At 46.7% G+C, this 13,618-nt stretch overlaps 1 protein-coding gene across 1 annotated transcript; it reads left to right on the top strand.

Annotated features, from left to right (window-relative positions):
• The first annotated feature begins 4,259 nt into the window (after positions 1-4,259).
• On the top strand, positions 4,260-12,100 carry erich1 (glutamate rich 1). The gene is made up of 6 exons (XM_085392192.1): positions 4,260-4,891; positions 5,483-5,623; positions 5,704-5,850; positions 9,462-9,848; positions 10,269-10,466; positions 11,850-12,100. Exons 1-6 carry the CDS (start codon positions 4,873-4,875, stop codon positions 11,984-11,986), a joined length of 1,029 nt encoding a protein of 342 aa, XP_085248318.1. The 5' UTR covers positions 4,260-4,872; the 3' UTR covers positions 11,987-12,100.
• Positions 12,101-13,618: the final 1,518 nt, after the last annotated feature.

Consider the following 13,618-nt stretch of genomic DNA (forward strand, 5'->3'; position numbering starts at 1 on the left):
TCCCCAGACACAAAGGACTCACACACACAAACACACACACACTTGGATCTCATGCCTCATGTTTTATATTCATAAAGCAGCGTCTCATCCATCCCCTGCACTCACTCTGCATCCCTCTACTCAAGCCAAAACTATTACAGGTTCATTCACAAAATGATCTGAGGTATAAAAACTGAGGCAAACACATGGAAAGAAGTTGGATTTGTGTGCACGGGCTGGTAAGAGAAAGTCTTAAAGTGAGAGAAAATGCTGGGACATGCAGGGGGAAGCGGAAACACATCCGTCACAGAGAGCGGATGAATAAGAAAAGAACCTCCTGAATGTTTCAACGTTTACTTTCAGTCACACTGGTCTACATTCATCGCTGCTCTTCTGCCTCTGCGTTCACCAAAATGACATCACTGCATGCAGAAATGCAACGTCTGAAGTTTGTGCTGCATCTTCAAATAGATTATGAGAGCCTTATCGTGTCACTGCCAAGGAGCCAAAGTCCACACGAGCCACTCTTTTGTGTGGGCGCAGAAGCGGGTGCACGCTTGTGCATGCAAGAAAAACAAGAAAAAGCGACCTTTGCGCTTACCTGCTGCTCCTTGGCAGGTAGCTCCATGCCCTCCTGGGTTTTAATTGCACCTTAGAACACATATGCATCAACACTACAATGAGCGGGTGGAGGGAGGTTTGGAGTCTTCTCCCACCCCCATTCTCTGCGGCCTGCTGGAGCGGGAGGGCTAGTAGGAGGAGTTGGCCGTCCGACTGCGGTCTGGGGTGAGGGGCCTCCCTGCTGCTGCGGAGTCGGGGTGGTCTGCCTCTCCCCACCGCAGGGAAAAGGGTAACACCACCTGGGTCTGGGTGCAATTCCCCCCTCCAGGGGCAAGGGTACCTAGACCCGGTTTGTAGAGTACGCTTGGGGAGTGTGATTGTGTGTACAGCGTCTCTTTATGTCTGTCTCCACGTTGGTTGAGTGTGGAGTGAGTGCATATGAGAGCATGAGGGTGGGAATGGATGTTTGTGTCTGTGTGTGCCTGTATGTCTGTGTCTATATGTCAGGTTGGGTATCAGACGCCACCTCTCTGGGGACACCTCAGGCCCTCCAAGGTTTGGAGGCCTATCTCCACCCACCACCACTTCCCCTGCCAGTGGCGGACTCCCTCAGGTGTCGGTGTGTTGGTGGTTCTTTGTGTCTGGGGGTGGGCGTCCGGGTACACACCGGCTCACTCCTTGGCGGCCGCTTGTCGGGGCCTGGGGCCTGGGGCTCGCTCGGGCCCCTTTGGAGGTGGGGTGCCCCCGGCCTCTCGGCCTGGGGCTCAGTCACTCAGGCACAGCTGGGGGCCGGCGGAGCTCACGGGCGCGTCACTGCAACTCCCCCTGACTTCTGCTCCGCGGCTGCTGGGCGAGCCCTCATCTGGGACTCTCCTCAGCTCTTACTGGAACAGTGGCGCGGCTGCCCCTCTGTTGGTCTTCCATGGTCTCTTGTGTTCTGGGGGCCTCTGGATGTCTGGAGTTTTGATCTCCTCCATACCCGCTTCACACCCTGGAGGACAGGGCTGTGGCCCCCCCACACTCCCTAGCAGATCATTACATGGAGAAACCTTTGGAATGCAAGCATGCTGATCCACACAGGTATGCACACATGGGTATTCACAGACGCGGACTAAAGCTTTCTTGGCTGCTACCTCAAAGCACACTGTGCGCTGTCTATCTTACGTGCTGCACAATATCGTTTATTATTTAGTAAATATTGATATCTATGACTAGCTAGTTTATTGTGATGGTGCTTTGTTTTCTCTATTATTATGTTGCTCTTTGTTGTTTGCTGTCTCCTCTGTTTGTTTTTTTTGTTTGTTTGTTTTTTTTCTCCATACAGGTGACCCAGGAGTTCTTTTTTTTTTTCTCTCTCTTCCCCCCCCCTTCTCACCGTCTCTTCTCCCCTTTGGTTTTCTTTCTTTCTCTCCCCCTCTTTCTCTCATTCATTCCCCCTGTCCTATTTATTAAAAAAAAAAAAAAAAAAAAAAAATGACAAAGGATGAACTGAAGCTCTGCCATCACGTAATGTCGCATACTGCTGTTTCTGATGTCATTTAGAAAAGAAAAAAAAAAGAAAAAAGAAAAAGAAAAAGCGACCTTCAATTTTCAAAGTGCTTCTGGGAGGAAAACAGTATCAGTTTCCAATTACTTTTTTAAAAAATGCAGGCAGTGGATTTTAATTAGGCACCCTCCTTTTTAAGTGAAGAAATTGCCTGTTAGGATGAGTAAAGATTTCTCAGTGAATCATCGAGCTCTCATTGAAGGGCTGACTTGTCGCCGGGGAAAGCAGAGGTGGCGGTGTGAATGGGGTAAAAGGTGGGGAAGTGACATGTCATTTTTCACTCCAGGCCTTACAGTGGCGACCTTACATTTCTCATCTGCCACCAGCCAGGACGGACAGGTAGGACAGACGAATTATGGTTATGGTTAGATACTGCGATCCACATGCAAATCTGCACACAAACAGATACTGACACTTGCATTTCATGCAGTTAGTTTGGTGTCACACCGCTTGCTATTTTCAATGAGAGAACACGGGGCGGTTTGCAAAGACCCCACATAAAACATTCAAAAATCACATTTTCCACATATGGCCTGCTATACTATGCAATGCACAGACCTTCAGCTCTTTATCTTACACATCAGTGTCTCACCCAAGAAGCTGTGTCACTGAAGGAAGACTAGCTGACCGCTACTGTCTAAAAATAAGTGCTTTTGTATTATTGAGCAGGACAGGAGCGCAGCATCGAAGAGTATCCTGGTAAAACTTTTAGCCACTTGTGCGAACAGCAGTGACTCCATTGAGCTTCTGAAGCATTCCAATGAACATGGTCCCCTATTTTTAGCACCTCTGTGATTATGATGTCTGACTATGTGAGCGCTGGCAGCCAGCACTTTGTCACTCACAGCGCGTGCTGAGTAGTCTGCATTTGCTATGGATTCAGCAGCAGTGTCGAAGCGGGCGTCCTATACAACTTTCCTTCTTTTTGTGCTGCTCAGTCAGTGGAATCTGTCAGAGCTAAGACGTCAATACTTGCGGCTGCACTGAGTCTTAAACAACATCATTTGTCAATGTACACCGAGAGTGATGACAAGCTTCTTTTTTTGCACAAACATGCAGTTAGCAAGTTCTTTTTTCAGCATGGCCAGCGCTGTTAGAGGATGACTGCTACACCACGAGCAGCCTGCAAATCTTACTACTTGTTCATTAAGAGGGCTTGCAGGAGGTGTATATGTGCTATTCAGTGTGTTGTTCACTGCAAGGAATTATGCAACATGTTTACCTAAATCAGCATAATTTACTACAGAGTAAACTCATCCATTGGCTCGTTTTTTGCAAGCTTTTTGGAGCTTCACTATCATTCAGGGTTGCCAGTGTCGGGCTTTGGCTCTGTCAGACACAGTCAGTGAAGCTCATCCACCCACAGAGATGGCAGTCAGCATGGCACATACAGTACTACGTGACAGTGCACAAAAGGAGGAGTCTGGCTGAGATCAAACCTGACACAATATCTCTTTGAGAAGTTATCCTAAGCTTTTCTTGCCTGAAGTGCTCTTCGTGCAAGCCTCCTCAGGGATAAATGCAAGTGGAATGACATGCGAGAGCTATAGCAGAGGAGCAGTGATCAGATTCCACATGCAAAGCATGCAGAAATCATATTATACTTGGGCAACTGTAATCAGTGGTCATGATTAAGCAAACCAGCACTGTGACACTTAATATACTTTAAAAATAAGAAGAAGAAAGAAAGCCAGCCGCTTAAAAGTCCCACACTTCTAAGAAAACCTTGCTACTGAACTGCTCACACACACACACCTATTTGTCATCACTGCATACATTTTCCCATTTACTGTAAGATGACTGTATGCCACGTTTGAATGCTGCACATTGTCACATTTCATGACTTCAATGTGTGCTGAAAGATTAAGAAAAGAGAGAGACAGGGAGGAAATACCTTTTTCAGAGCTGACATTCTAGGTGGATCCTCCTCCTGCAAAGCCCGTTCACATGCTGAGGTCCCAAGCCAAGTTTGATGGGTGCGCAAATCTGAACTCAGCCCGGTGCTGATGCTGAGCCATGAGGCGCCTGTTTAGTATTCTCATCTCGCCTGCACACCGTCCTACAGCTGGCTTGGTGTGCGCACGCCCAAGCTGCTGTTATCACAGCTTTCAAACGCAGGGGGCGCTGTAGCCCCTTGGAAAGAATAAAAGTGGACATTAAAAAAAAACCGTATGTTGCTCTGGTAGTATGATACACCTGCTCAGATAATTAATAATGGTTTTATAATAGTCATTTTAGCTGGAGTCATTTTAAGTTCGCTCTACAAATCCAGACCTTCTTGAGTCTTTTTCCTTGAAATACGCAAGGCTAATGAATATTACACTATAAACGAGGTTGATTCGTCTGCCGATGTGAAGAATAGATTCGAGTAATCCCGTAAATACATATCATTAAGTATATACAGAGAGTGTTTGTTTGTGAGGACTGCGTGCATTTTAAATTGGCCGGATTTTGAATAGAAGTTGGCGCAAAAGGAAGCGGAGTCTCTTGGTCGTCACAGTGCGCGTGTGGTAGCCGGTGAAGTGCGCGGTTCAGCAGTTTTGCGCATTACTCTGGGTTAGTGGGCTTTGCTGAAGAAGCTGGAGCTCTGTGGCGATGATACTGACAGATGAATATCTCTGATCTTTAAGTTGAGCGGGACGTGCGCGTCAAGCTAGCTCATTTAAAAAGCTGCTGTAGCATACTTGCTAGCTAACTCAGCTAGCTTGATAGCATAGTAACTTCCTAGCTGAGTGCAGAGTTGGAATTCATGTTTTCTTTGCTTCGACTGTGGTGGATGTTTGAATATGGCACATAGGAAAGAAGGTAAGGACCGCCAGAAATGACTCATCTCATACAAAAACACACACAGAGCTCGTAACTCTTTAGCTCGCTAAAGTACCCAAATAACGTAGCTAGCTAAATCTCGCGTTGGTTTCTGTGTTGTAAACAAAAGCACGTGCTCCTCTGTCAAGCCCTAAAATCACTCCTTGACTTTGGTAGACGTACCCGAGAAGACAGGAGGTTTTGTTTTTTGGTGATTCATATTTGATCAGCTTTTATTAGTTTTTATGTGGTCACGATCGTGTGGACATCTCAGTCCTCTATGTTCTGAATAAATGTACTCACTGACATTTCCTTCTTGTTTTGATGGTTTAGGAAAATGACAAAGACTAAAACTAAAGACTGGCAGTGTACTCTAAGTTTATCTTAACTGTTTGGCATCACAATAAGTTTGTAAACACAGTGTTCATTGTTAGGCTGTGTTATTGCAGTCACAAACAGCATGAACATCACCTGTTTCAGTTTTCAAAGTCAGCGGGTTACATCCTGTTTTCATGCTTCATTCCCACATGGACTAGATCACATGTAGCCTGAATATGCGTAGTTAACACAGCTTGTCTTTGTGTCACTCAGTATTCCAGTCAAAAGTTCTCCAGAAGCTTTACCCTGCCATCCAAGAAGTGGTGACGGAACAGAGCCCACCACATATTGTAGAAGCTCTAGGCAAAAAGAAACATCTGAAAAGCAAAGCTCCTGGAGAGGACACGGCCTCAGGTAAAGTCATGATAATTACTAACACGTTCCTCCCTCCTTTGTGTTTCAGTGCCTTACATTATTTGCCTTATGTGTCTCAGGAGATGCAGTGAAGAGACAGAGCGCAGCCAAACCAGGCAGGCGGATGTACACGGTCCTTCCTCCTCCTGCAGACTATGATATACATTCAGAGGAATCGGTCTCACTACAGCAGCTAAAAAGCATAAATAGCGTGGAGGAACCAGCTGGTACGTCACCCATAATCTTACATTTATGGACTTGGCGCTGTGCACCATAAAGCTAGGAGAGATTTATCTCATGGGCCTCCTCCAGGTTGGCGCTCTGTAGTAATAAAGTTACTCTTTCTGATTGTCTCTGCCACTGTTGTTGGGGAAACAGACAGTGAAAATCAGTCGTGTTCTTTAACTGAGGAGAACTTGTGCAGATGGTGAGTGAGCCTGGGTGGCTCTGTTTTCACTCCGATAGGCCGATTAAATGTGCTTGTCGGGGCAAACTTGCATAATTTATAAAGGAGATATTTAACTATTATTAATAACATGTTGGAGGCTGAGTTGTGAGCTGATTTATGCCGAGCTAAAATCTTCTTGACCTGCGATGAATCGAGCTGTCTGGCAGCGGTATTCAAGGATGAGTCACATGCTCTGCATTTGATATGGATCATTTAAAGACTGTTTGTTTTATCTCCTCTCTCTATTGTCATGAAGTACCAAAGTGATGAGGCTGTAATAAAAGCGCCGGCTCGTTACACTCATCATCTTCTGTAACTCAGACCGTCGTTTAGCTGAAGAGCTTCTGCTTTACCTCAGTGAAAAAAGTGATTTGCTGGCTTACACAGACCATCGTCTGAGGGTGGCCGCTGGAATGACTGACAAGGTTAAGTTTGATTAATTGCACTCGTAAGTGTAGCAGTTCCTAATTGAACACATTTTCGATTTAGTGGGTAGCGAGCCTTCAAGGGAACTGCAACCCAGAGAGCTGTTTAAGGTCAACTAGAGTTTGGGTTCTGCGGAGGTTCATAAAGGCTTCAGTGTAATATTTTACAAAGAGGAGAGTTGATGTAGTTGATGTGGTGTAGAAAGAGAAAAGCTGTCCTAGTCTTGAATGAACAGATCTCTCTTCACATTCACGTTAGCTGCAAAATGTAGAACCGTATTTCTACATGTTTTGAGAAACGGACATCTATTTTAGTTCATCTGATTTTGGGTTTTCTTTGGATCCTCGAGAAACTCTTGTTTCTGAACAATCAAAAGGAAAGTTTATCGTAACCTGTTTTTTTTCTTTTAATTGCATCAAATTCTTGTTTTTTTAAAAGGTTCCTTCATGTAATGATCTGCTAGAGGGTGTGGGGGGGCCACAGCCCCGTCCTCCAGGGCATGAAGCAGGTATGGAGGAGATCAAAACTCCAGACATCCAGAGGCCCCCAGAACACAAGAGACCAAGGAAGACCAACAGAGGGGCAGCAGCACCACTGTCCCAGAAAGAGCTGAGGAGAGTCCCAGATGAGGGCTCACTCAGCAGCCGCGGAGCAGAAGCCAGGGGGAGTTGCAGTGACGCGCCCGTGAGCTCCGCCGGCAGCCAGCCGTGCCTGAGTGACCGAGCCCCAGGCCGAGAGGCCGGGGGCACCCCACCTCCGAAGTGGCCCGAGCGAGCCCCAGGCTCCAGGCCCCGATAAGCGGCCGCCAAGGAGTGAGCCGGTGTGTACCTGGACGCCCATCCCCGGACACAAAGAACCACCAACGCACCGATGTCTGAGGGAGTCCGCCACTGGCAGGAGAAGTGGTGGTAGGGGGAGATAGGCCTCCAAACCTTGGAGGGCCTGAGATGTCCCCAGAGAGGTGGCGTCTGACACCCAACCTGACATATAGACACAGAAATACAGGCACACACATATACAAACATCCATTCCCACCCTCATGCTCTCATATGCACTTACTCCACACTCAACCAACGTGGAGACAGACATAAAGAGACGCTGTACACACGATCACACTCCCCAAGCGTACTCTACAAACCGGGTCTAGGTACCCTTGCCCCTGGAGGGGGGAACTGCACCCAGACCCAGGTGGTGTTACCCTTTTCCCTGCGGTGGGGGGAGGCAGACCGCCCCGACTCCGCAGCAGCAGGGAGGCCCAACACTCCAGACCGCAGTCGGACGGCCAACTCCTCCTCCTCCTAGCCCCCCCGCTCCAGCAGGTCGCAGAGAACGGGGGTGAGAGAAGACTCCAAACCTCCCTCCACCCGCTCATTGTAGTGTTGATGCATGTGTGTTCTAAGGTGCATTTAAATCTTCTTCTTAAGCCAGTCACTTTCTGATTGGTTGACTGTCACAAACAGAGGTTTGAACAGCACATGGGTGGGGCTGCTATGCTCACAGACAGAGCAGTGTGCCTCCAAGCTTGGGTCCTCTACCACAGTGGTCCCCAACCCCCGGGCTGGTCCTTGAGTTGTTTGGTACCGGGCTGCGTAGTTGTGTGTCTTATTTTGAAAGAAATATTTACGCGTTACCATAGCGACCAGAGAGCATTAAGGGGCAGAGAGGAGGATGTTACTCTCAATGTTGTTGGCGCATTTCATTTTATTTAGTTGTATTTATCTGCGACACCTTAAAGGCCGGTCCGTGAAAATATTGTGTGACATTAAACCGCTCCGTGGCGCAAAAAAGGTTTGGGGCCGCTGCTCTACCAGAGGCCTGGGAGCTTGAGGGTCCTGCGCCGTATCTTGGCTGTTTCTAGGACTGTGCTCTTCTTGACAGAGATGTCCGATGTTGTTTCTGGGATCTGCTGGAGCTGCTCGCCGAGCTTGGGAGTCACCGCACCTAGTGCTCCGCATCCTATTCATGTAACCTCTTCCGCTGGGGTTACTTGCGTAGTAGCATCCCAACAACACCCTGTTTTTGTATCTTGCCCACCGATGCCTTCTTGTTCCAGTAGCTCACTTCTCGTCAGGGAGCCCTGGTTCCTCAACACCTGATGCAGACCTTGTTGATCTGGGCGGCGTCCGAGCCGGCCTGACTTCATCTGTCTCGCTCATGGCTGTCTATGTCGGTCAGTTCTGCACTGCCACTGTCACTTCTGCTGCTTTGTGTTCTGGCTCCAGTCCACTGCTCACAAACGGGTCGCTGAGAAGTCAGCGCGAGCTCGTTTCTTTGACCTCTCTGTGCTTCGTGGGTTTTTTAAGGAAAGAGGAGATGTGGCAAGCTAGAGAAGATCCAAGACTGCTGTTTGTGGACGGGTTCTCTTTTGAGGTTTAGTCATTCGGTAATGTGACAGCAGAGAGATTTTAGCAATGTGATAATTGCAAAGGAGAAAAGCTGAAAAATGGAAAGCCCAATGAAGCTGCTAAACTAAAGGATGATTTCCATAAGGTGGGAGGAATGTGTTAATGTTCTTTCACTGTAAAAGCTCGTGCATCACCTGAGCACTGTTCTGTTAAATGTTCCCTTTTATTTAATGGAACATCTCAAATTGCCGGGCTCAGAACGAGCGATGGTCGCACTTGCAGATTTGACCGTGTCTTTTCAATCAGAGGCCACACCAGATGATTTTGCTGATTGAACTGCAATCAGTGAAAAAGAGGGAACATCTAATTAGTGGAATTAGATTGTGCAGTGATTGGCTGAAAGGAAAGCAGCCGTCTCCCAGCTTTCACCATAATGGACGATGCCCACCTCCTGTTTTAGCCATTAGGCCCAGAGTGCAGGTGGATACACGATTCATACTTTAACAATGTGAACACAATCTGACCTTTTAAAATCCGATCTGTCCGGATCACGGGATCGTGAATCAGTTAAAGACTGTTTTTAAAACTAATGAAGAGTTTAATCTGTTGTTACTTATAGAGGGGAACAACCACGAGAGCGACAAAGTGCTGGATGAAGAGCAAGAGGCAGAGGAACAACGGAGGAGGAGGAGGAAAAGGAAGAAGAAAGCAACCGTTTGTCAAGACTCTGGGAATGACGAGGCAACTCTAGGGAGCGAGTCCGGCACAGGTCAGAATCAGACGGCGGGGGATGAGGGGGCCGAGCGAATTAGCAGGAACAAGAAGCGAAAGCTGAAGAAGAAACGGCACAAACAGAAGCTGCTCTCCATGGGTCTGATGCCTCGGGCCGCTGCGCTGGAGTTCACGTATCAAAAAGATGGAGAGGAGGAGGAGGAGGAAGACAAGAGGAGAGCAGCTGAGGTGTCAGACTTCCTCAGGACAACGATGGAAATGTATTTGTCAGATTGTAAGTAGGGACCACTTGTACTTGCCTTCTTGGATGAAGCTCATGTTCTCAGTATTACACCTTGTAGGCATTCCTAATGCTCACGGTGATTTTAGTTTCTAATGTTTTGTTTATTTGGATATATTTTGGATGCTAATGTGCAAAAAACCCTACACTGCATTGTTAAATGCCCATTACTGAGAAATGAACATGTTTTCAGTGAAAATGAAAGCCTTCCATACGTGTTAGAAAAGCACTAAAAATGAGAGAAACTAGTAAGTTATTTTTTAATGTAAATAAAGTTGAAGAGTCTTCTTTATATTTGGTCAGTGCATGAGTCACATTAAAGAAATAGGCATTTATTGGTCCTTTTGATGTTTTATAAAATGCTTAATTTGATGTTGAAGGCTTCTTTTTAACAGACCACTTGTCCCTCCTCAGCCTCGTCTCATGCTTCCACGATCCCTGACCTGTCTGCTACAGTGGACGGCCTTCTGGGCGCCATAGACAGCGGAAGCAAACCTAACTCAGTCCTGAAGCAGCTGTACAGTCTCAAGACACGTGTTCAGCAAACGGATACAGAAAAGCTAGAAAAAGCTCTGAAAGAGCTCTGCAGCAACTCCTCCTGCATGTCTGCAGGTCAGTAAAAATTCACAAATAAAGAGCTTTTTTCCTTTGAATGACAGGCCTGTGTTTATTGTTGTGTCTCGCTGGTTCATGCATCCACGCCTACAGTAGGCTCTTCTTGCTGGAACCTGCCCCGAGCGCTTCGTCGGGCCCGTCCCAGCAGGTTAACGCTCGCCTCCCAGTGTTAGGGGGCAAACGCCGATTAGGATTGTTTGCCGGTTACCTGCCCTGACTTGTCTCATTCAGCCTTCACCTGTGCGTACCTGCCCCTGACTTACTCGAGCTGACCGTGAGTAACGAACATGTTTTAACTCGCCTCGACACTCTCAACAGTCAAAATAGCTCCTACGTCCCCCGACGCGGTTTCATCTGCCGCTGGCTGCATAATAGGATCAGCAGGGACTTTTCTGCTGTCACGCGCACAAGTGCAGGCATGTGAGAATGAGACTGAGAGACGAGCCACGGGATTCAGGCCAATGCCATGTCGGCGGCCACAGAGTGACGCTTGTCTGCCCCTTCCCGTAACCCTGACGACGCTGTGTAAAAACCAGTTTGCTAGAGTCCACCATAGATCCTGCCGTCCCCTCTCCATACAGCTGCTCCACAGCTGCCTGAAAGCTTTTCTAACCCCCCCCCCGTACTCCCAGCTCTCTCATAATGAGTCATGCTTCAGTTCACTGTTTTTTATTTGCTGCCGTTTTTAATTCTGGCGTGCCAGCAGATCGTGTCGGCGCAGACGAGTTTTTGTCGCACGTTTGATTCGGCAGCTATATGGGTCAATTCCACTCAGCTTATCTGAGTGTTGGAGGCAAAGGCCCCAGCCTTTCTGCTGCATCTCGCTTCACATTTATCAGTCCCCACAGTATGGAAATTTAAAATAATTAAACTTCTTAATAACATCCACCTTGTTCAGGGAGCATTTGGTATTTTAAAGTAACCTACATTCAGTGACTTGCAGGAGCTAATCCATGTGCATGCGTGCTTTTAAAGCCCCTCAGGTGAATTCACTAAAGCTCTCCTCACTCTGTCTACCCTTGTAGTGGCAATCAATTGGCTGCAGGAGCAGCTCTAAAGCAGATTTCCCTTAAGCATATTTTGCTGCACCCTGGAGTTTCTCACAAATGACATTGGATTGACTGCTCCGCCTTTTGTATTGTCCATTTTGCTTTCTGCAAAGGCTAAATATATTCTTCTAACAGTAGCGAGTAAAAGGAAAGAATTTGTCTTGTTAGGGGTTTGGATACGTACATGCGGGGGGAAGGAAGCAGATTTTGATGCATTATGCCAAAAATACACCAGCAAGTGAATCTCTTTTGTGAAAATACTGAGTGTTCCTGTGGTTTTGTGTTGTCAGCAGTAACTGAAATGTTTCGCTCTGTCTCCTTGTGTTTGTAGAGGAAACCACGGCAGTCGTTACACTCTTCCAATACTGGATCACAGACATTCTTCCCATGCAGGGAGACAAGAAGACTCGTGCTTTCTCCAACACACCCATGAGACTGCCAGTCGAACAGACGCAGAGACACTACTGAAGAATCATTTCTACCAAGAATTTTCTTTTTGCTCATACACAGCGTTTGTAAATGATGGACTTGCTTTCAATGCATGAAATGTTTTATTAAATTCTAAATATGTCAGTTTTGGTTCTGTGCCCAGTCTATTCTTACACCCCGTCTCCTCCGTTTGCAAGAGGAAAACAAAGCCGGTTAATCCTGAGCCAGACAAATCCTTCCGCCCATCGTTAGTAAGGCCAAAGTTGTCTTTATCGACCAAACTTTTACTTTCCTACGCTTGTTTAGCGTTTCTGTATGCATTTTAAATAAAGGAAACATTTTATTGGTGTTAGCCTGACAAACCCCCATCACATCTTACCCCCTAATTGCCAGAAGAGCAAATGTCAGTTCTACCTCGAGCATCAGTATTGTTTGCAGATGTTACGACATTTAAACCCAGCCCGTTAACCTAATAGCTCCTCAATTATCTCCAGTACACTCCCCACCAATCCATTACTGCTCAGCTGTGCCGTGCGCCTCTTCATATTTGCACTTCTGGATAACTACACTGAAATGATGGTCTTCAGGGCAGTTCTACTAATGGGGTGTATGCATATATTCATTATGCTGGTGAATGATAAGGGACAGTAATTAGTGCCATTACATAATCCCCAAAGCTACTCTCCTTTATCTAACTATATGCTAAATATGCCAGCACATTGTTGTTGATGGACCTTTTAAACCAGTACCACCTAGGGAGGTAGCTTAACCTTCTGCATCACAATACCTGTCTGCAGCTCAGGTAGCCTATTTTAATGCATTAACCCATCATGCAATGCCAAGGGACGAGTTCAGGAAAAGGACAAAGATTTATCTCAGCTGGACAGTGACTTTTTGATGGCATGAGGGAGAGCTGTCTGCCATGTTCCGGCTTTAGAGGAACAATTGCTCCAAACCGGGAATGCACCAGTAGACACCGACAGGTTATATCATACACTGTAATACACACCCTGAGTGTATGCGTGTATGACTGAACAATTAGCACGAGGGCTGCCATCTGTGGCCTCCATTCATGGATGGATGCACCAGGTGCTGCATCCGATGGGAGCTCATGGGCTCATTATGCAGACATTAGCCAGAGGAGAGAATAAGGGCACACATGCTTAAGATAATATAACAGTGATCATTCAGAGATTAGTGCATTTCTTCAGCCATGCTTAATGGCTCCAAGGATTGCAGTCCAGACCCAAACATCTCAAAGACTGTAAGGTGGATTGTTTTTAAGTTCAGCTCAGTATAAATCCTAACATCTTTGATAATCCGCAAGGATTTCCTGCACTTCTGAAAGCAGGTTACTTTTTCCACACATCCACAGAAAAGTTTAAACTTCTAAAGAATTGAGAGATATCCCTGGATTCGAGACAGCGAGGCTTACCATTTGGCTATCCTCTCAAAAGTGGCCCGTGAACCAGTTGCAGACCTTTTAAGGGAGTTTTTGTGAAGGTTGCGTGTGTAGCTACTCAAAACAAGACTGAGGTAACATTTGTGTTGTAGTCATCAAAGCAGAGCTAACCTTAATAATATTCATAAATGCAGCTGATGTGAAGAAAATGGGAAGAGCAGGACATCTGCTAATCAGAAGGTTGGTAGTTTGATCCGTAGTTGCTCCAG

This window comes from Rhamphochromis longiceps, linkage group LG19 (assembly GCF_057381845.1).
Source record: "Rhamphochromis longiceps isolate RC_006_pf linkage group LG19, R_longiceps_female_GT1.1, whole genome shotgun sequence".
In the NCBI taxonomy this organism is placed as follows: domain Eukaryota; kingdom Metazoa; phylum Chordata; class Actinopteri; order Cichliformes; family Cichlidae; genus Rhamphochromis; species Rhamphochromis longiceps.